The sequence below is a fragment of the Lagopus muta genome, chromosome 1 (assembly GCF_023343835.1).
Source record: "Lagopus muta isolate bLagMut1 chromosome 1, bLagMut1 primary, whole genome shotgun sequence".
Taxonomy (NCBI): Eukaryota; Metazoa; Chordata; class Aves; order Galliformes; family Phasianidae; genus Lagopus; species Lagopus muta.
This window is the reverse complement of record NC_064433.1, coordinates 128,127,559-128,150,578: the sequence shown is the minus strand read 5'-3', so window position 1 is coordinate 128,150,578 and position 23,020 is coordinate 128,127,559. Positions and strand designations below refer to the sequence as shown.

Sequence of the window (23,020 nt, the reverse complement as noted above, 5' to 3'; positions counted from 1 at the left end):
TTAGATGTTTATTTCATTGTAGGAATTTGTTTTGAGTCAGGTGGAGAAATGTCTGCAGTTTCCCAGTGGATAATACTTGCATACTTTATTTCTCAGATTAAAGTTTTTTACTCAGGTGTCTCTGAATAAAAAATTAATTAATTAATTAATTAATAAGGTTACAAGGAAAAGTTAGGTTGGAGGAAGGCTGCTCTAGCACAGTTCTGACTTATTCAATGGAGAAGAGAGCTTTGGCTTCCAGGAAGAATCTGAAAGAGAAGAATGATCCTTGCCTGAAGTTTTGAAAAGTAATGTTAGCCCTTACCTTTGGCAGACCTTCATAGCTGTTGCAGTCCACACACAATTCACTCCTTCAGTCTTAGAGTGAGGACACACAAGCTTCTAATAGAGAAGACAAAATGTATGGCTTTCTACAGCGTTATTTACAAGCTTTGGTAATTCCCCATTTAGGATGTCGGAGATTCCCAATGAGACATGATTAATTTTTTGCTTCTACATATTTGGTAAGGCTGTAGCTTCCACTGTCATAGAATCAAAGGCCCATAGAATGGCTTGGGCTGGAAAGGACTACCACTGCCTGTACATGTCTCTCTTTTCCCTCAGTTAGACCAGCATGTCCTTGCTCAGTCAGTTTCCCACCTCCACTGCTTGATTTCTTCTGCTGGAGGATGGGATCTCTTGTGCTCTCAGAAAGGTATCCTTAAGAGCTTACAGCTCTGCTCCATTCCTATCTCTCTAAGGACATTTATTTCATTATTTCCGAACTCTTTCCTGCACTCAGTCCAGTGTTAATTTCCCTCTCGCTACAGATCAGTTAATTCACTTCTCTTTGTGTGACCAGATAAGTTATCTCTTAAAAAAGAATCAGACCCCTGTTCAGAACTGGATACTACTTCCTTTTTCAGCTCTTTCTATTGCACTTGATCATGCAAGCAGTACCAACCCTCTTGACTCAAGAAAACCCAGATGAGTCAGGGATGTCCTCTTAAACAACTCCCTGCTTTCAGCTGAGTCATATTCATCAGCTATTTCCATTTTCTTTATCCGACAGAAGTACATGGCTAAGCATTTTTCTTCCTTTTAAGCAGCTGTTCATTATTTTGACAGAAGTTACAATATCTGAAAAAAAAAGTAAAAAATATAAAATAAATTAGAGAAGATATAGAAAACACTGTGCAAACAAAATTGAATTAGATAATACTTGTAGCAGGTAACCACACCACTGAAACCACCAGTACTGGTGTCAGATGAGGAGACATTTGTGGCACTGTGCAGAGATCTCCACAGAGAAATTGACCATTAATTAGTTGTCTATCTAAGATTCCAACGTCTGAGCTTGTAAGTAGGAAGAGGAAAGGCCTCTAATGTTTGTCTCTAATGTTTACCTTTTGTTTCTTACAACCCAGAAGTATTTTAATTGGCTATAAGTTAATTTTCACAGAATCACAGAATTGTAGGGGTGGAAGGGGCCTCCAGAGATCATCGAGTCCAACCCCCCTGCCAAAGCAGGTTCCCTACACCAGGTTTTGTATTTGATACAAGGTTCTGGTCCAAAATATAGGCTTGCACTGCACCACAAGAACTCTGTTCCTCTTATAACAGCAGCAAAGCAGCACCATTAGGTGTTTCTGTTGCTTTGCTTTGATTTACAGCCTGAAATAATAGGTCAGATGGCTGAACTTTGGAGCATTTTGGCTAGATTTCAGACCTACGGGCACATTTACATGGGGACGACGCTTTGAGCATGATGTGCGTGAGCAGAAACAATCAACACAAATGAACCTAATATTTCAGAGTTTAAGGGCTAGCGTGGCTCATAGCTGCTGTTTACAGGGGAAATTGCACCTTTGTCTTTTGGAATGAAGGTACAACCTGTTAATGTTTGGTGAGGGGAGAATTGGAGCAGAGCAAAACATACACGAACCAATAGGCAGAGTGGCTAAGAAATAATGGATTGCAATCAAGAAGCAAAACTAAGCCCTCTGAAAGCCACCTGCAGACTCGATCTTGCCCACAGGCAGCGCCTAGATGTTTTTCAGGCTGAGTAATCAGCCTTTGTTTATGTTACTCGGGAAGATTCCCAAAGTGGCCACACGATGGTAGCCTAGCATCAGAGACACGCAGGCATCAACCACTGCTGTCACATAAGGAAAGGAAGGAGGGTGAACAATTTTTTCTATTAAACAGAAATCAGAGGAAACTTCGGAAACTGTCGCTGCTACATGGGCATCTAAGCTCAGTTTTGGCTTCCAACTTGTGTAATTTGCACGATAGGGCTCTAGTGTACCTAGTGGTTAGCCTTACATCTAGATAACTGTACTATTACAGACAAATTCATACCCAGTCCTTCCCTTACACATGAGATCAGCATACCACCATACTGCAACCAACTGCTGTTTACTCTTTGAAAATACAAAACAGGAGTAAAAAAGTTTAAACAAGCCCCTTGCTGCGCTCTCAGTATCTTGCTCACCTTAGGAATAGCTTTAGCTGTATATATGGCACAAAGGAAAAAGAGGATTTTTTTTTGACAGAATCCCCTTTGCAGACTGGAGAGACCTAGCAGCATCTGCATATCTGAACTGAATTCAGGCAATAATTTAACATTTTTTAAAAGGTATGAACTTCTAAGCTTTTAAGATTTCAAGCTTAGATAGTTTGTGTAAAAAGATGAAGCCAATTTGTACTCAGCAGCAAATTTCAGTGGCCCTGAAGCCTGACTGGGGATTGGACAATTCTTCTGCACAGACATCTATATTTGTTTACGAAACTGAGTGATAATGATAACTAAGAAATAAAAAAAAAAAATTAAGCTCAAGTTCTAAACCATACCCAAAGGTGTTGCACTTGAGCCGTGGCAATCCCAGGTATTTATATAGACGAGGGGAAGATCTCCTTGAAAGCAGCCCTACAGAAAAGGACTTGGGGGTCCTGGTGGATGAGAAGGTGGACATGAGCCAGCAGTGTATGCCTGCAGCCCAGAAGGCCAACTGTGTTCTGGGCTGCATTAAAGAAGGGGTGGCCAGCAGGGAGAGGGAGGTGATTGTCCCCCTCTACTCTGCTCTTGTGTGGCCCCATCTGGAGTACTGTGTCCAGGTCTGGGGCCCACAGCAGAAGAAAGATGTGGATCTCTTGGAATGTGTCCAGAGGAGGGCCACTAAGATGATCAGAGGACTGGAGCACCTCTCCTATTTAGAAAGGTTGAGGAAACTGGGCTTGTTTAGCTTGGAGAAGGCTCTGGGGAGACCTCATTGTGACCGTCCGGTACTCAATGGGAGCGTATGAACAGGAGAGGGTTTACGTGGGTGGACAGTGAGAGGGAAAGGGTGAATGGTTTAAAACTAAGACAGGGGAGGTTCAGGTTAGATACTAGGAGGAAGTTTTTCACACAGAGGGTGGTGACGCACTGGAACAGGTTGCCCAAGGAGGCTGTGGATGCCCCATCCCTGGAGGCATCCAAGGCCAGGCTGGATGTGGCTCTGGGCAGCCTGGTCTGGTGGTTGGCGACCCTGCACATAACAGAGGGGTTGAAACTAGATGATTTTTGTAGTCCTTTTCAACTCAGGCCATTCTATGATTCTATGATTCTAACATTGTTTTCTTTCCATTTCTTGTACTTTAAGTAATACTTGTAATTTAAGGTAGAAAATTTAAAATACATTCAGAAAGAAAAAAAAAAAACACAGAAAGATTGTCTTTTGATTATCAACATCTTCCAGACAATAGCAGCAATGCTCTTTCTTATACATGTAATTCTTTAAATTAAGTTGTTATGTTTTAAATTAAAATCATGTGAAGCCACTGCAATGGTTCTGATTTTTAGAATACATACTGACTCCTGGGAGGCTTTGGTATATCCTGCAGGACTAATAAGATATGCTTATACACTATTCTGGCATGCAGCTCCCCTCCCTTCCATAAACAAATCAAATCATTCTCCAGGCTGACACAGCAGCTAAGGGGAAGTCCATTTTTAAGTTAAGTGATTGAACATGTCTATATGAACATGTCTAGCTCAAGCACTGACTATGAGGCTGCCAATGACAAAAGTGGGTTTCAAACACTCTGCAGAGCTGACTTTGTGCATTCTGTGTCTTTCTGTCAAGTTACACTTTCCAAATATCTATTTTAAATACCCATACTAACACTGATGAAGCAATGCTAACTCTAATTAATGAGGGTTTAAACTTTCCTAATCTATGATCACTTTTTTTCACAATTAAAGATGTTGACATGGTAATAAATAAAGGCTTTTGTACCAGCCCAATATCTTGTATCCTAATTTGCTGTAACTGCTACATCACATCACAACTTCCCCAGTACAGGAACTTGACCCTGTTTCTGACAGTCTGCAGGGCTTGGTTTCAAGAATTACAGAAGCTGAGTAGACACAAGAGTCACAGGACAGTCTTTACCCTATAGTAGGAGTCTTTCGGTTCCTCTACAGAGCAACAGTCAGATTAACTCAATTCTGAACAGATCAGTTACAGTTAGTTTTTTTCCTCTCTCATTTCCTTTTTCATAAGAACAGTAGTACCAAATAAACGTGCTGGCCCATAATTCACAAGAACTCCCAACCTTACATATGTTTCCACAGCGAAATTTTTCAAAACAAACTTCTGGTATAATTGTAGTCTTATATCTAGCATATCTCTATGGACATTCCTGATGCAAATATTCACATGAGAACTGTAAGTATCTGCACAAGGTAGTCCCTCTCAGTTAAGCACCACTCACTGTTCCCCATGCTCTGGCATGTGTGTGCATCTGTCCCTCACTGCTTCAGGAATATGTTTCCCTTGCTGAGAAGACTTCAGCACTAAGTATGATCAGATTGGGAAGAATAAGCAAATTCTGTGTGTTCTTGCTGGCAACTCTTGGCTTCCTTATCCATGACCTGCCCAGTTTGCTCACACTAGGTTCTAAGAATCTTTTGGTTTCTCTGTGAAACCACAAAAGGAAAAGTATGAAAATATAAGGCAATTATGTAATTGCTCTGTGACTGCATTACAATAGCCGCTGATTATACAATTTACTCTATATCCTTATACCCCTCTTTCTATTCTAAATGTTGTGGTCTGATTAGTCAACCAAGTGGCTTCTATACAGTGCAACTTTATAATGAATTTTCATCTTTATACTATTCATTATTGCAGTGAAAGTAATCCATCAAGGGCGAATTTACAATCAGTAGACAAAAGAAAAGTATATTTTAGAATATTTTCACTCCTTGGAAGTGTGCCAAGGAAAGAATTCCACTATTGCATATGGAAATAATTGCAAATCTAGATGGAGCTGGAAAACTGGTTCTTTTCTGAGGTAAGCAAATAGCCTTATAGAATCACAGAATGTCAGGGATTGAAAGGGACCTCAATCCCCCTGCCAGAGCAGGAACACCTAGATCAGGTCACTCAAGAATGCATCCAGGCGGGTTTTGGATGTTTCCAGAGAAGGAGGCCCCACAACCTCTTTGGGCAGCCCATTCCAGTGTTCTGTTACCCTCACCGTGAAGAAGTTTTTTCTCATATTTATAGGGAACTTCCGTTTTCCAGCTTGCACCCATTGTCCCTTATCCTACCACTGGATGTCACTGAGAAGAGCCTGGCTCCATCCTTCAGACACTCACCCTTTACATATTTTTATAAACATTAATGGGCTCACCCCTCAGTCTCCTCCAAGTTAAGGAGACCCAGCTCCCTCAGTCTTTCTTTATAAGGGAGATGCTCCATTCCTTTAATCATCTTTGAGGCTCTGTGCTGGACTCTCTCCAGCAGTTCCCTGTCCTTCTTGAACTGAGGAGCCCAGAACTGGACACAGTATTCCAGCTGCTGTCTCACCAGGGCAGAGTAGAGGGGGAGCAGAGCCTCTCTCTACCTACTAACCACATCCTTTCTAATGCACCCCAGTATGCTATTGGCATTCTTGGCCACAAGGGCACAGCGCTGGCTCGTGGTCATCTTGCTGTCCACCAGAACCCCAGGTCCCTTTCCCTTATGCTTCTCTCCAACAGGTCAGTCCTCTACCTATTTCTCCCCACCCAACTCTTCTGCCTGTCTAGGTCTCTCTGAATGTCAGCACGGCCTTCTGGCATGTCAGAAGCTGTTCCATCACCTTTGGAACAGTGAGGCTTCTTCCCCTTTTTAAAGAGGTGAGGCTTCTTCCCCTTTTTAAAGACTGGGGTGACATTTGCTTTCCTCCAGCCCCCAGGTACCTCTCCCATTCCCCACAGCTTACCGAAGATAATGGAGAGAGGCATAGCAATGACTTCCATCAGCTCCTTCAGCAACTGCATCCCATCAGGACCCATGGATTTATGGATGTCCACATTTCTTAATTGGTCCTTAACCCAGCCTCATGAACTGAGGAAAACTCCTCCTTTAGCCTGACTTCCTCTGGGGCCTCAGGGGTATGGGGCTCCAGAGGACAGCCTCCAGCAGTACAGACAGAAGAAAAGAAGGCATTTAGTAACTCCACCTTCTCTGTATTTTCTGTCACCAGGGCACCACCTCATTCATTAATGGGCCTACATTTCCTCTAATGCTAGTTTTATCTGCAGTGTATTTGAAGAAGCCCTTTCTGTTGTCCTTGTCCTCCCTTGCAAGGTTTAATTCTTGCCTAGTTGTCTCCTTATATCCTTCGAAAACAGTCTTATATTCCTCCCACGTGGCCAGCCAAATGGTCCCTCCTTCCATGATCCATACACTCTCTTCTTCCACTTGAGTTTGCCCAGCAGTTCCCTGTTTAACAATGCAGGCCTTCTGGCTCCCTTTCTTGGCTTCCTATCTGTTGGGAAGCTCTTGATGTTGAACTTGGAAGAAGTGGTCCTTGAGCCAGCAATGTGCACTTGCAGCCCAGAAGGCAAACTGTATCCTGGGTTGCATCAAGAGATGAATGACCATCAGGTTGAGGGAGGTGATTCTGCCCCTCTACTCTACTTGCTATTGTGAGACCCACTTGGAGTGCTGCATCCAGTTCTGGGGTCCTCAACACAAGGAGAACATTGAGTGTTGGAGCAGGTCCAGATGAGAGCCACAAACGTGGTCAGAGGGCTGAAGCACCTCCCCAGCGAGGGCAGACTGAGAGAACTGGGGCTCTTCAGTCTGAAGAAGAGAAGGCTCCAAGGAGACCTTATAGTAGCCTTCCAGTACCTGAAGAGGGACTACAGGAAAGCTGGTGAGCAACTTTTTACAAGAGCAGGTAGTGACGGGATGAGGGGAAATGGTTTTAAACTGGATGAGGGCCAATTTAGACTAGATGTTGGGAAGAAATTCTTTCCTTTGAAAGTGGTGAGACACTCCTTTATTCTGCATTTGTGTGAAATCAGTAAATCCTGGAAAAAAAGCAGCTTTCACATTCAAAAAGATTTGCACTCATAGTATGAGCAGCTTTAGTGGTTGAGACTAATGTAATTTCATCAGATCTTGCTGCACATATAAGTCCCAAATCCTTGAAATTTTCATAGGATCCCAAATGTCAGAAGTCCCAAATGTCCAGCCATGAATCTTTCTAACATCTACCTGAAAATATACCTGAATCACTGCAAGGGGATTTATGGTGAGTAAACTCCTTACACTTATGCCAATAAATTACTCAGCATTATCTTAACAAAAATAATCTAAGTGATCCAGTGTCATCCCAAATGATTACATGATGTGGAAGCATCATGTGCATGAGCAAGCATGTCCGTATCTCAAAGGTTACATAAATCTTCCCTTTAAAAAGTCACACATGCATTTATGAACTAAAGAATTACAGTAGTTTCCCATATCACAAAATAAATTGCCCAATGTGACAGCATAGAAGAACTGTAAATATTTTAGAAAACACAATTTAAATAAAAGACATGGAAGTATAGGAAGATTATCCATCCTCATTTACGTTTGTATATACGACCCTATTTCTTTTAGAATGTGTACCCATGTGTTGTGATACAGTTTTTAATTACATTAATTACATTAATTACATCCTTTCAACAGAAATCCTGTTTCATGCTGCAGAATTTGCAGATGAGTATGAAAGTCAATTGTTTAGTTTCCAACCTTTCCAGCACTATTATCAGCTCTCTGGACGGGTTATACATACCCTAGTGAAAATGAGATTTCAGGCTTGCTGATAAAAATTGATCCTGAAACCACACACACTCAAGTTTTAAAATGTGTGTACAAGAGAAAGTGAGAAAGAGAACAGAAGGTCTTACTTCTGCAGCTCCTGAAATGAAGTGCAGGCAACAGCCTATTGTCTGCTCTCTGATCTATGAATAAAATTGGGGAATTGAAACCTCAGGAAGATGAAACATCTTCTCAAGTAACTCCCAATTCCTCCTCTGATCAGGAGAAAAAAAGGAAAAAAAAAAACAAAAAAAAAAACAAAAAAAAAACAAAGAAGGCTGATAGAAGTGTTCAGTATACAAGAAAACAGTCAGGACAAATCTGAGATTATTTCCAATCTCTTCAGAGAAATGTAACAGATATGTGTAGCAAAACTGGTACATTCACTGAACATTGTAAGTCATGAGTGCTGTTTAATAACTTTATGTACAAGTAATTAAATGATAAGAAAGGTAGAGAGATCTGTAAACATACAGTCATAAAATCATGAAATAATGGTTTGTGTTGGAAGAGATCTTAAAGCCCATGCAATTCCGAGCCCCCCACTAGCTGAGGCAGCCCAGGGCTCCATCCAACCTGGCCTTGAGCACCTCCAGGGATGGGGCACCACAGTTTCTCTGGGCAGCTGTGCCAGTGCCTCACCACCCTCAGAGTAAACAATCTCTCTCTAATATCTAATCTAAATCTACCCTAATTCAGTTTAAAGATATTACTCTTTGTCCCATATCACCTGATAAAGAGTCTCTCTCTGTCTTCCCTTTTAGCTCTCTTTAGATTCTGGAAAGCTGCTATAATATCTTCTCAGAAAGAAACTTCTCTTTTCTAAACTAAACAACTCCAACACTTGGCTTTTCTGCATAGGATAGGTGCTCCAGCCCTGTTTACTATTTACATTATTTACTTTGTGGCCCTCCTCTGGATCTGCTCTAACAAATCCTTTTCTTTCTTGAGCTGGGAACCTCAGTGCTTAACGCATTTTTCCAGGTAGGGTCTCAAAAGAGCGGAGTAAAGAGGAGAATTATCTCCCTCATCCTGCTGTCCACTGTGCTTTTCATGCACTTTTCGTGCTGCTCAGGACACAATTGGCTTTCAGCGCTGCAAGTCACAGAATCACAGAATCACAAGGGTTGGAAGGGACCTCAAGAGATCACTGAGTCCAATCCTCCTGTCAAAGCAGGTTCCCTGCAATAGGTCACGCAGGTAGGCATCCAGATGGGTCTTGAATGTCTCTATAGAAAGACTCCATAGAAGGAGACTTAACAGCCACTCTGGGCAGCTCATTCCTGTGCTCCATCACCCTTACTGAAAAGAAGTTCAGACTTGCTGAGGGTGCATTCAATTCCATTGTCCATATCATTGACAAAGATGTTAAACAGCATCAGCCCCAGTACAGACTTGTGAAGGACACAACCCATTGTTAGTATCCGCCTGATACTGAGCAGTTTACTGCAACATTTTCAGTGCATCCATCCTGCCAATTCCTTGTCCACCATTAGTGCTCCATTTATCAAATCCAGATCTCTCCAATTTTGAGACAAAGATGTTGAGGGGGACAGCATCAAATGCAGTATACAAGTCCTGGTAGATTATGTCAGTTGTTCTTCCCCTATCCATGAACACTGCAACCCCATTGCAAGATTCCACCAAATTTGTCAGGCACAATTTGCCTTTAGAGAATCCATGATGATTGTCACTCTCAGTTTTCCATGTGTCCTACCATAGTTTCCAGGAGGATCTGTTCAATGATCTAGCCAGGCACAGATGGAGACTAACTGGCCTGTAGTTCTCCAGACCTCTTTTTTTCTCTTTTTAATATAGATATTTTTCCTTTAAAAGCAGAGGTTGTGTTTCCCTGTTTCCAGACACAGGGAAATTCAAGAGGCTGACAAACATTCATATATGATGGATCTCAATATGGTCCCATGGATTTGTGCACATTCAGATTCCTCAAATAGTCTCAAATGTGATCTCTCTGACAGAGGGAAGTTCTTCATTCTCCCAGTCCTTTGCATTCTGTGAATTGGACAGTGTGACTAGAATATTTTCCATTTCACTCATCAGGGACCATACCATTTCTTTATCTTCCTTTGTTGTTCTAGGCATTTTAATAAGTCCTTCTCGTTGTTTTTTTCACCTCTAGCACACCTCAGGCCCAGCTTTGCCTTGAATTTCACAATTTCCTGGACCACATCCCTCAATTCCTAGAATTTGTATTCCTGCCTCCACTGCCTATGCATTTTGGTTTTGTGCCTTAGTTTGGCTAAGAGGTCTTGACTTAGGCAACCTAATTCCCTGGTTCATTTGCCTGGTCTTTCGCATGACAGGTTTGAGAGCTCTTATGCCCAAATAAAAAAGTTTTTAAATACCTTCCATCTCTCATTTGTTCTTGTACCTCTGAGGGCATTTTCCCAAGAAATCCAAAGCATTAGTGCCCTAAGCAGTCAAAAATGTGCCTTTCAGGTACTGTGCAATACGTGGAAAGGCAGATGCTATGTTTCTCAGTTCACAGAAAGCTGCTTTGCTGGGTAAGTGTCATCCAGGACCCCGGCCCATTCTTTGGTCTCAAAATCAGTCAAGGTAGCAAAAGGCCTTATGCTACTCACTTCAGAGCCTATTAACCTGGGCGGTTACTTGCCTCCACTCATGGGCAGTGTGTGATGGCTCATGTGTGCTCACATTACTGTATGCATTTAGAATGAGGACACTGAAGTTCATGCAAGTGATGCTGCACACCTCTGAGGACCAGTGCACTAACACAGGTGCCATAGTGTTGTTTTGGTACCCTCAGGGCTTTTAAATGCCAAAATAAACTTTACCTTGACTGTCCATTGAATGTACCCAGAAAAAAAGTATGTGCACAAGAAGGACACTACCCTTGTCAAGTGGAAGATTGACAAAGGAGAAGTTATGGGAGGTGAAAACATTGGTTTGCTACTCTTTCATAGGAACTGCATTTGAGGTTGAATAGTGCAGAGCTGGAAACTGCTGTTACAAAGTCCACAGCATCAGGCATATTGCAGAGGTGACCCTCAGCAATAAGCAGAAAACAGTGGTGGTGGTTTGGAACAACAGTGCTGACCTATATCTAACCCAGAAATTTATCTCACATCTGCATCTGCCACTGAGGCTGTGCTCTATACAGAAGCCAATATGAAGCTCATGTAACAGGAAAAAGAAGAAAATTACATGAATGAAGTGGTGAAGAAGCTGTCACACCGTTTTTATTTTTGCCTCCCTATAGCAATACAGTGGCTCCTTTTGCCCGTTGCCTTAAGGAAGTGCGGTGTAGGGGAAATGAGTAAGACATAGGCGTAGGCGGGATTTTTACACCCTTTTACATGAGGTTTAGAAAAACTCAATAATGAAATAACACTGTCAAAGCACACAAAAATATGCCACTGAGTTGTACTCACGGCTTCTGCTTTTTCTGTGCCCGACTGCTATAACTGCCACAGGGAAACAGGTTTGAAAGGAGAAGGTACGTTTGCTTTTGACTTTATTTGTTGTACAGTTTTACCACAGAGAAGGTAGGCAAAGAAATACTGCATTTATGTCACCTGCGTTAATTTAAATGTTCTTAAAATAACTCTTCAAGGGATGGGTAGATACTATCTCCAAAATGCATGCTTTTGTCTCCAAAGACAGATGCCAAAATTTTAATGGCATTTTAGTATATTTTTTCTATAGTTTATTTATTATATAAAATTATTTTAAAATGAAGAGTGACCATATTTCCAGTATTACTGGGCTCTACCAAATATGCTCTTGAAGAAAGCCCGGTCTGACTGGAAATGTTCAGATTTTTGCATTCATAGAGCAAAATCACTGTAACAGTGAGTTCCTTTTAGGAGTACTGCATTTAGGCACCAGTTAAATGAAACTATTTAAGTGTCTCTTCTCTTGTTCCAATGTTAATAGTGAAGTAGAATATTCCATATATGCAGAGTTCTCTGAAAATGACAAAAGAACAGAGGCATAAATTGAATACACCTAAAAGTAAGGCATATTTCAAAAATAAGCCTCATAGTAAGGAATAGAGTATATATATAAATTATATTACATATATATATATAAAAATTATGTATATATATATTTAAATATATATATGTATATATATTTTTTTTTCCAGTAACATCTTCCTTTCCTTGGTTTATAAAAGTCATTGTAGTATCTGACATAATATAGGTTCTGATAAGCTAAAATAAGCTACAGGGTCGGATGTTGCTTATAACCAGGATGTTATTAGGCTAATAATCTAATGAGAACTAATCAGTCTGAAGAATTGATAATGTAACAGGACTTCAACATAGCTGATATTTCCGAATTTCTAAAATGAACATCTCCTGTTGACATGTGTCAGGGCTGAGCATTTTCAGAGAAGAAATGAAGGGTGGGTTGTTCTGCAACACAAAGCCTAGTTGTAACCCATTTTCACAGAAAGTTTATAAACAACAGTGCTCAATGGATGCAGAATGGAAACAGCTTTGCATGGAAATGCTTCATATTTCTTTAAAATTTTGGTCAATAATCTGCACATCAATTGTGTGAGATGTAAAAGAAAGCGCTTCCCACCTCTGAGGAGAACAAGTACTGTTCTTCTAGTGTAACTGTTTTTCTAAAGAGAATATGTGAGACCACAGGTATAAGAAAGATGAGGAAAAGATCATTTCAAAAATAAATTTGCAGATTTCACAGAAAAAGAAGATAGGAAATGTTTCTGTTCATTAACTACATGCAGGTTCCAGATGATGTAAGAGGCAGAATGAATTAAATCTCCTGTATTCAAGGCAGAAAATTTTGTTAAATAGAGATACATCTGGGCTGATCACTCTGACTTACCTTTTCAGGCAGAAAACACAATGAAGACTTCATTTATCTCATCCTAGACTAGTTTGAATTAACTGTGTCTTAAGTACTGTTTCTTTCCAGCCACTACGAAGGCAGCACAGAATTACTGCCTCCCTCGAGGGCACATTTATACAGCACCTGTATGCTGTTAAGACAAACTGCACCCCACGGTCTGATGCCGTCTTCAGAGTTAAATGTTAAATGTTGAAAGTAATTCATTTTTTTCATTTCCAAAAACAAATCATGTTCTTTTAATTCTAAAATATGCTATTTGCAACCCCCTACAAATTATCTGATCTACTGTGTCCAAGAGCTGAAAGATGTTTTTACATTTTCTATTCAAGAACTACTGAATAAAATATGAAATTGGTCTTGGCCCAGCAGTGAGATCCAGTCCTTCCTTGTTAGTAATCCCAATTACCACAAAGAACAGAAAACAAAATTTTATTATCTCCGATGATATTTTTTGCAGATAAAACATTTTTTTTCCCAGTACAGCTCAGAGGAAAGAATCATGGCAGTATGGTCCTACCTATTTTTAAGGAAATAATGATAAAGAAATGATGAATAAAGGGTTTTTAAAAGAGGAATTGTAGAGCAAGAAACCACTAAGAAAATTTGTCAAGCTCTCAAGTATAAACTGGAGGGAGAAAAATTTAAATATCTCATTGAAATAATGGAAGATAGTGGGAGAAATATCTAAGGAACTTAACTGTTATTAAAAATGAAGGTAAAATTGTAACACTATAAGGAATAGGATAGACTCAAAAATAAACAGCTCCCTAAAGGAAAGGTAGTCAGAATTTTACACACCGTGGAAAGGTGGAAATTAAAAATAAATTCCCAGAGTTTGGAATGAAATTCCTATCCGTAAAGCGAACAAAGTGACTCACACATAATTCTGCAGCTGATCATGGCTGTTTGTAGGCATAGTAACATCATGGCTGCAGAACACAGGCTCGTAAGTTTAAAGAACATTTGGGTGTTTCTATATGCTTCTCTTAGTTATAAAAAGCTGAAGTTACAACTGAAGAGGGCAAGGAACTGGTTTCATTTGCCTTTTCTTCGACCACAATGCCACAATGCCACCTCAGGAGTTCCCTTTACCCTACTATGTCCTCAGTCAACCTAGCTGTTTGTTGGGCCATTCCTGAACCAGGTTGTTTTTGAATTTGACACCAAAATAACCCTTTTTCCTTTTGATTTACAGGATCACCAAAGGCTTTATAAAGCCTAAATTTCTAAGATCCTCGCACAGTGCCTATGATCATACTTCAGCCTGTTGCACATTTTTGATGGGAAGAACACTTCCCTATTTCCAATCCAGAAGTATTTCCCTTGTGTAAATGGGGAAATGAAGTGCACAGATTTGATTGACCCTGGGTCATCAGGTGAATCTGTGAAATAGCAGAGAAATGAGTGATGGTCTTGGTCATCTTAGTATCATGATTTACTTACTGGACTCTGAAGAGTGTACTGTAATATGTTTATATGAACACATATATAAGTCAGATATAAACAGCTCTATATTGAATGCTTACATGTCTCTAGCAACAGGAGTATTTTGTCATTTTTTTTTTGTCTCTTGAATTACTCCTCTTTATTTTCAGATGTTTACAAAATCAGATAGTTGCTACTCTTGTGTCTCCATTGAAATATCTTGTCCCTAATAACAACTCCCCTAGTGCATCCTGATTACCAGTGTGCTAAGTGTGAAGAGGATGTTTCCCCCGAGGTTTTCTGAGTGATGGGAAGTTATTCATTTATATGTATTTGTAGCCAAGGTATATAGTGTTGTATTAGTTCTCCTAGATATCAGCCTTTGCCTCCAGAAATTTTGAGTCAGGCCACATGTATTTAGTTCTTAAATCCCTAATATGTTCAGATGAAATAAACTTTCTGTAAATAAGTTGCAAATACCTTCATACAGCAGAGCAACTGCCTGGAGCCAGCAAAATATGTATATAAATATTAGGTACAAGAATGCATTTAAGCTCTTTTTATTCTAGAGAATTATTTTTTCATACAGCACTGTTGAGGAGAGAAAAGGATTCAGAAGGACAATACACTTTTCTGCGTTAGTAACGGATATTATCAAAGTTATGTGCAAACAGAATTCCACAAACCCTTGAATCCAATCTGTATCAGTCTTGAATAGGTTAGCAATGGATCTAAATTAAAGATCCAAAATATGCTTTTCTCTCCTCAAAATCATGACAATTCTGCAGGTCATCTCTTCAGAAAACAGAGTTACGGTTGGGTTGTAATCACCTAGTTTTAACACTGAAAAAAAAGTAGTGGGCAACTTATCTTAATTTCTTAATCCTTTGTAAGTCCATACCCATAAGTTTAGAGACTTAACACGAATGCAGGATAGAAAACTTCCCTGGCTAATAGTTGCAGAATTTATATTCCACTGTAGACTGGACCTTTGAAAAACTGAAGATGTAAGCAAAGGACACATCACAGAATCACAGAATCAGAGAATCACAGAGGTTGGAAGGGCCCTGAAGAGAACAAGTCTAATTCCCCTGCTAAAGCAGGCACCCTACAATAGGTTGCACAGGTAGGCATCCAGCTGGATCTTGAGTATCTCCATAGAAGGAGGTTCTGCAACCTCTCTGGGCAGCCTGCTCCAGTGCTCTGTCACACTTAGCATAAAGACATTTTTCCATGTGTTAGTACAGAACTTTCTCTGTTCAAGTTTTATGCTATTATTCCTTGTCCTGTCGCTACATACCACCAAGAGCCTGGCCTCATCCATTTGACTCCCACCTCCCTTTAGATATTTATAAACATGTATCAGATCCAATGTTCATAGATATCTAAAGGGAGGTGGGAGTCACACCAGTGAGTGACTTTGTTAGTAACCTCCACTACGTAATTGTGCCTGAACAGATTAAATCACAGCCACATCTTCTGCATCTGTAACAATGGTAGACAATCTTCAGACTCAACACAGATAAAATGATTGCTATATTGATGCAAATGTGCAACTGAAAGACCCAAACAGTATGCAACTGTGTTTGCTAATCAGGTGTCTAAAAATCATTAAATGTGCGTGCAAGCTCTACATGATTTAAGAAGTTGTACAGTCTTTCACAGAGGGGACATGAGATATTTTTCCTATGTTTGCAGGCATGAATGTCACAGCCATTGAAAATTTTGTCTGTGTGATATATAATATTTCCTTCATGAACTGCACTTGGCATGTGGACAGGAATGCTTCAGGAGATGCTCAGTATTTCTTGTACTGGAAGACCTCAAGGTGAGTAGGTCTTCTTGCCTTGGAAAATTTGAATTTTCATCTGACGTGCAACATTATCAATATTAAACTGAAGAAATTTGTCATATAAAGGAATGAAGATTTCGTCAGATGCCAGAATTACATCACAGATAATTGTGGAAGACACACAGGATGTAGATTCCAAAATGTGACAATAAAAGAGAATAGGAAAGCTTATTTCCTGGTGAATGAGTCTAGAAATGGACAAAATATTTTGCCCTACAGAACGACAATTTATCTGTATGAAATTGGTAAGGACTATTATTATTTTTTATTTTATTTTATTTTCAGCATTGTGCTAAAAGAATGAGGAATTCAATACTTCAATCCTAGGGAAAAAAAAAAAAAAAAAAAAAAAAAACATAAGTTTTTGAAATATTGTTCCTCAGAATTCTTATTCTTTTTTCCCAGCCTTTGTGACTGAAAAGTCAAAATTATAAGAAAAAAAAATGGAATGCAGAGTCAACCTGAAATTATAGATTGGAGAATTTTGAACATTGCCATCACATATATATTCTATGAAAGAACAAAGTCATCTTTTGGGATTAAGCAGCTATGGATGCCTGAGTGGAAATATCTAGATGTTGGGTTTGTGTCTTTATCTCATGATTCTGAATTCTGTTGAAACAGAAAAAAAAAGATCCTTAAAATACCAAATGTCTTAAAACAGTGAGCAAAAACTATAACAAAACAAAACAAATGCACAGATTACATTTCAGAATTCAGTAAAATATAGCAATGAGTTTGTTCTGTTTTGTTTTAGTTTAATCTACAGTAATGTCTGATACTCCAGACTCCTCAACTGAAATACTAAATCAGGAAGTCTTACTTCTGAATATGGGGTGAATCTGGTAATTCTCATCAAGATGCAGTTTTTTAATAACACAGAGCAAAGAGACTAGATTTTTAATCTGCCGTATTCCTATAATGATTGCATTTCTAATTAAATTATTTCAGAGAAGCTCACCCCTCCATTAAATGTCACTGTGAACTGTACAGGAGTTTCTCACAGTTGTGAAATTCAATGGCAACGACCTCATACAAGTCATGTGGACAGAGACATTTGTTTCAAATATGAAATTATCATAGAAAAGAAGGTAAGGAGAGTGAATTATAACTCCTAACTTTATTTCATACACCTGCGTTTCAACCTGCGCTATCATACAACAAGTGCCCTGTTCTCTCTTTTCTCTTCTTGAGTTACCTCTCTGTTTTTCTATGTAGAATCCTTGTATGTGAGCTGAGAACAGCTGCCACTCACACAAAAATGCAGCCATTCGCAGGAATACTTTTAGTCCAACATATGGCTGATCATTAAAGGAACTGGTTGAGGACAGTTATTCTAGCACAAACATAGAACATAACTTTCCCCCTCACCACTGTCAACTCTTCCAAAAGATACATTAGTTTAGCCTTCTTCAGTTTGCTACATACGGAAGTTGACTGACTGAATAACAGTGAAAGTATTTCTGTTTCAGAATAAAGCTGGGCAGTAGCATGATTTGGGTTGTAAATTCATTGTATAACTGGAATTCTTGGATTGCTGTGAATGCTCAACATTGCCAGAAGGTTGAATTTCAATGTAGCTAGCTGGTTTAAGGACCGGAAATATATGAAGTTAAACTCATTTGCAGAGCACCAGAGGAAGTGAGTGATTCAAAGAAAAGTAGATGGCTTACACAGATAACGCAGACAACATCAATTAGCACACTCATAGCACTGTCTGTGCAAAGTACTTCCTAGTTTTTTTTGTTGTTGTTTGTTTCTTTGTTCTGTGTTTCTAGTTTTGCTGTTAACTGGAGCTGTGTGTTTCTTTCGGATGCAGTTTTTGTATAAACAAACATCTCTGCCAGATTGCACTAACCATTTGATTGACCTTGAAGTTTGTATCTCATCCAATTCCGAGGCTTAGCTAAAGTAAGTCTGCACCTTATATACTGTCAGGATTGTGAACAGCACTGCAGATGTCGCGAACGTTTCTTTGTGGTAGCAACACACATCAATTCTTTGTATTGTTGCCTTTTTAAAATGTGCTTGGTTTTGTCTTTGTTTTCCTTAAGTTCGTTGTCCTTTCTTTTTAATTTCAATTGGAAATATTCAGCTATGTTTTTGAATAAAATGAAATATTCTATCATATCACTGAAACAGAATATCCAGGTTTTCCAGATCTTAACGTGAAATGATTGTTGTTTTGCATTTCATTAACTGCAACTATTTTGAAGATTTGGATGAATAAGGTCAGTAGTGTATTATCCATCAAGAATACTGCTTGAAATATTTGTGGAAGTAGTCATGAGTTCTTTGGTCCAACAGCAAATAAGTAAATAAATAAATACCTAAGGGAGACATAACGTAGCTGAATTAAATGACTATGAATGCAAAAGTTACACATACACAGTTTTAAGGGGAAAAAAAATTGTAACAGTTTGCTATTATTTTTTTGTTATTTTATTTTTGCTAGTATTTTTCAAGGCTTGTTTTAGTACAAGTAAGACATACATCTTTCACACATAGGGCATGTGAAAAAAGCTTCTTTTGTTATTGCTTTTCAGTTCTTTGATTCTCAGTTCTGCACTCCCATTTAAAGAGTTCATTATTTCAGAGCACAGGTGATGAGGAAAAATGTTTCTGTGGAAGAACAGCTTAATTTCACAGTGTATAAAGAAAAGCATTTAAAATATGAAATATACTCTTTAAAAAGAAAAAATCAACCGTTTATAAGGTAGGACATCTTATTAAATAGTAACAAAAGGAACAACCATAAAAATTGAAGTTCTTTGTTGTTGCTAGGCTGATCCTGAGGAAAGAATCAAAAACACATCTAAAACGGTAAGTCTGTTACGACATTAATCTAAAGTTTATGTTGGGTTGAAAAGCCAACCGTAAAAGAACATCCTGCAATCAAATCGCTTCCGCTTCAGGATACTAGTGTATAATATAGTATGTAAGCTTATTATTAGCAAATTTCCTCAGTACAGTTTTATATTTTTGTTTATAAGACATGGCACAAACAATACTTGCATACACGGAAGTTACGTCAATGCAAGTCACGCATCCTCCATTTTACAGCTCATTGCACTTCCTAGCAAATTCATGCATATGTAGAAATATTATCAAAATTTCACATTATGATTGGAGGCAGAAAATTCAGATAACTGTGAAGAATTTTACTTCATAAATGGTCTCAGGATGGGGGTTGGGATGAAGGAATCAGAAAAATACCACCTGAAAGATTAAGTCACTATAAAGGAGGAAGAAAAATATCATTCATCTGTCCACAGAATTATGTAAAAAAATTTATTCTGTGATTATTTACATCATTAAATGAAGCAGATACCTGTGTTTACATCTGTACATCTAGTGAAAGCAAAGCTCTCAGTCTAGTTGTTTTATATTTAGGGAAGAATCATCACAGGAAATTCCTATTTATTTGACAGCTTCAATGCAAATGAAAGGTACAGAGTCAAAATCAGAGCTACTAACAATGACTGCTTAGTGAGCGAAAACTGGGGGGAGTGGAGTACACCAGTAGAGTTTGGTAAGAATGAAAATCATTTTCTTGACATAATTTTCTCTTAATTAGTATTTGTCTGCTTCGCTTATTACTTCCCAGGTGGAAACACTTTTAAATTTGCACATCCCTTCAATTTGCTAAGATGAAAAGGAGCAAAGAACTGGCATATCTCTCAATATGAGGGAGGCTTCCAATCGTTCTGCTGTGACAGTCAATACTTCTTGCAAGAAGATAGCAGATAAAGCACATATTTTTCAAGTCTCTGCTGCCATCTGTTTTCCTTCTGTTTTCACAGACCTATCATTTCACCTGTTCTCTTTCACCTTAGATTTTGAAATAATATGTAGACTCTGTTCCTCACAAAATGTTTGGTAAAGCGTCAAGTTGCTGAAGACATACTGTCTGCCATCCCATTCCTTCTCATATTACAAGGCAATGAGAAGCTAGGCCAAAGAAGAAGTAATGGCACGATGTTGTGAAATGCCATCATGCATCAGAGAAGATGCTTTACATAGTGCAATAGGTGCATTCTTTCCTATTTTGTGATACTAAACACTTTGATGATTATTGTCTTTCAGGAAGAGAACAACTGACATCTATTTCATCATACACATTACTTCTGATATCAGCAATAGCAGCAAGTCTCGTACTTTTCTTCTGCATCATGTAAGTCTTATTTCTTGTGCAAAACTTGTATTCTGGATTCTAATGTAAAATAACTCTTCTTTTTTTCCCAGCAGAAATGTTCTGATATCTCTTAAGTAGAGAAGACAGGGGGAAAGGTGATACTGAATTATAGCAGGTATCATGACCTCCTGGCCATAGAGTATCAAGTGAGCTCTGTATTTCTGATTCCCAATGTTTTTTTATCTACTTGATTGATATAGCACAACTCCTTCCAACAGAGATATGAGGTCTTAGATCAATTCCTCTTTAGTTTCTGCCTTGGTTTAAGGATATTTCTGTTTCAGAGGATAAAGAAAAGCAACTTCCTGTAATTCTTTAACTAGTCATAAAATAAACTGCAAAAATCCAAATTCTGAACAATGAACTGATGCCACTGGTTTTGACTCACAATTTTTAGATACCTTTTCATTATTTTTGTCTCAGAGAAAGAAAATAAGGCCTCACTGTTACAATAATAGAATAACATTATTATAAGTTTGTATATTGAGTCTTTTCTTCTCCACCTTTTTTTGACCCTGTAGAACCATTTATTTAAAAACAGTACCTGCTATTGTACTACAGCCAAAAGACCTATTCCACGATATCTCTCCAGTGAATTTCCAGGTATGTTTTCTTTCCATTTCTCTGAATTTTTTTGTAAAGAAGGATCCACTGCAGTCTCAACCATATGAACTAAGTGTCAGATAAGAGTATATAAGCACAAAATGTATTTCTTTCTTTTTCTTCTGTTGGGGTATCAAAAGATGAGCTCCGTATACAAGTAATTCTCCTGGTTCTCCTTTTCCATTCAAAGATATTTGGTATTGGCTAAATACACCATTTCACCCAGCTCTCCATAGCCTAAGCTTCTCAGCACAATAATAATGTAGATCCAGACGGCTGGTAGCTATGCAGAGAGAGACACAGAGAAATTTACTTCTGGTTAAAAATACTTCTCACATAGCAGATGTTGAGACCACATTAGTATTTGGCAATGCTGCTGAAGGAGGAGAATTTTCCAGGATATGACAAGCAAAAAAGTACAGCAGAATGCTGAGAGGTTTCGATCTGTGCAGAGTGCTTGAGAGACTTATGAGAACAAGGAAAATACCACAAGTAAAAATGAGAGAACTGCCAGTCTGGAAAGCATTGTGCAAAATGCTTTGTTGCCACAATTCAAACAGTATTTTAACTGGCAATGAGCAGGTCTGGAAGCAAGAATATGCCTACAAGGACATACTGGAAGCTTCTATAAATCCTACTTTCATTTCCTTAGTCACATGAACTTTCCCTTGTTAGATCCAGAGTCGCTTTTGTAAAACTTCTTTGTTTTTTTCTGGGGATCCCATCATGAAGGGAAGATATATACTCATCTACTCCAGTCCTCTCATTGCCAAAATCCCACATCTTCTATATAATACATAAATAATAACAATTTGAGTAATGAAGATTCAAAATTATAAACTAGTGATCAATCTCATGCATAAAATGTTAATGAAATATTTTTTTCTTTTAATAGACAGAGAATCAATTCATAAAGCATGAAACTGAAGAAATAATAACAATTATTGAAGAAGCATAATGGCATGCAAAAGAAGAGAATTTTCTTTTTTCATGCAAATGATTATATATGTACTTGTTGGCATTAATTTACAGGTTTTTGATATTCTCCCTCTTGTAAGCAGATGTAACAGCATTGCCTGATCAGGCCAGTCTTCTATAATCTGTCATTAAAAAAACTTTGTGTTATTTGCCTGGAAATAATATATAATTTCTGTAAGTATTTTGAGTTATATACTCCAACTAGTGGAATATTCTAACTAGTAAGGAGATGTCAAACAGAATCATTAATATGGATTTTAATCATACATTGCACTTCAATAGATGAATCATTTAGATTGGGAAAACCACGAGTTAGATGTCATGTATTACCATGGATTGCCCAGTGCCATGCCTATGTTCCATCTCTTATCTCCCCCATGCTTGTATACTTCATTGCCATATCCTGTGTCTCCCTTCCTGAAGACTTTGGCAGTCATCCAAGCTTATACTGCAATGGTACCTTGATAATAGCACACAAAGGTAAATGTAAATCCAAAAAGCTACAGATACGTGCTCAATGATCTGTTATTAGTAATGGAAATAGCGTATTACTGAGCTACAGGGTTACAAGAGCTCAGCTACTTATTTTATAAGTGTTATATGTATAAGTGTACTTATGTTATAAGTGATCTATTTTTTCTCATGTCAGCGTTACCTGAAGCCTCCCTCAAGAATAAATACTGAAGAACTTCTATGCCTACTAAGCAATTCTGTTCAATCCTGTTCCTGACTGGCTTTTCCAATGCCTTATTTGAAATTTCTAAAACAACTACTTCTGAAATGAATTTGATATGAAGAAGAAAAAAAGAAAAAGCAAGCATGCAAACAAACAAAAACACAACCATAACATGAACCCTGGCACACTGGAATGTCTCAAATTACTTGCATGTTCAAATTGCATCCTTGTAAAACAGGAGAGGTGCTGATGAGGGAAAGAAAAAAATATGCCAGATTCTAAAAAATGCTCAATATGGATACATTTAACTGAAGAAGCAT

At 38.5% G+C, this 23,020-nt stretch overlaps 1 protein-coding gene across 5 annotated transcripts; it reads left to right on the top strand.

Annotated features, from left to right (window-relative positions):
* Positions 1-11,482: 11,482 nt before the first annotated feature.
* Positions 11,483-22,724, top strand: LOC125688419 (granulocyte-macrophage colony-stimulating factor receptor subunit alpha-like). Of its 5 annotated transcripts, none has more exons than XM_048934501.1 (9): positions 11,483-11,586; positions 16,095-16,224; positions 16,315-16,493; positions 17,200-17,339; positions 19,033-19,071; positions 19,642-19,697; positions 20,335-20,422; positions 20,965-21,046; positions 21,942-22,724. In XM_048934501.1, the coding sequence occupies exons 2-9, from the start codon at positions 16,097-16,099 to the stop codon at positions 21,965-21,967; spliced, it is 738 nt and encodes a 245-aa protein (XP_048790458.1). In that variant the 5' UTR covers positions 11,483-11,586; positions 16,095-16,096; the 3' UTR covers positions 21,968-22,724. The 5 variants fall into 5 exon arrangements, with proteins under 5 accessions (XP_048790458.1, XP_048790456.1, XP_048790457.1 ...); XM_048934499.1 differs by having other exon boundaries at positions 19,642-19,780; XM_048934498.1 differs by lacking the exon at positions 21,942-22,724 and adding an exon at positions 15,379-15,522 and having other exon boundaries at positions 11,501-11,586; positions 19,642-19,780; positions 20,965-21,345.
* Positions 22,725-23,020: the final 296 nt, after the last annotated feature.

Bases quoted from the DNA above. Each gene is read 5' to 3' on its own strand.
- LOC125688419 (XM_048934497.1), top strand. From the start codon at position 16,097: ATGAATGTCACAGCCATTGAAAATTTTGTCTGTGTGATATATAATATT. The intron at 17,340-19,032 runs GTAAGGAGAGTG...TGTTGTTGCTAG, and splicing joins AAATTATCATAGAAAAGAAG to GCTGATCCTGAGGAAAGAAT. The intron at 19,781-20,334 runs GTAAGAATGAAA...ATTGTCTTTCAG, and splicing joins GAGTACACCAGTAGAGTTTG to GAAGAGAACAACTGACATCT.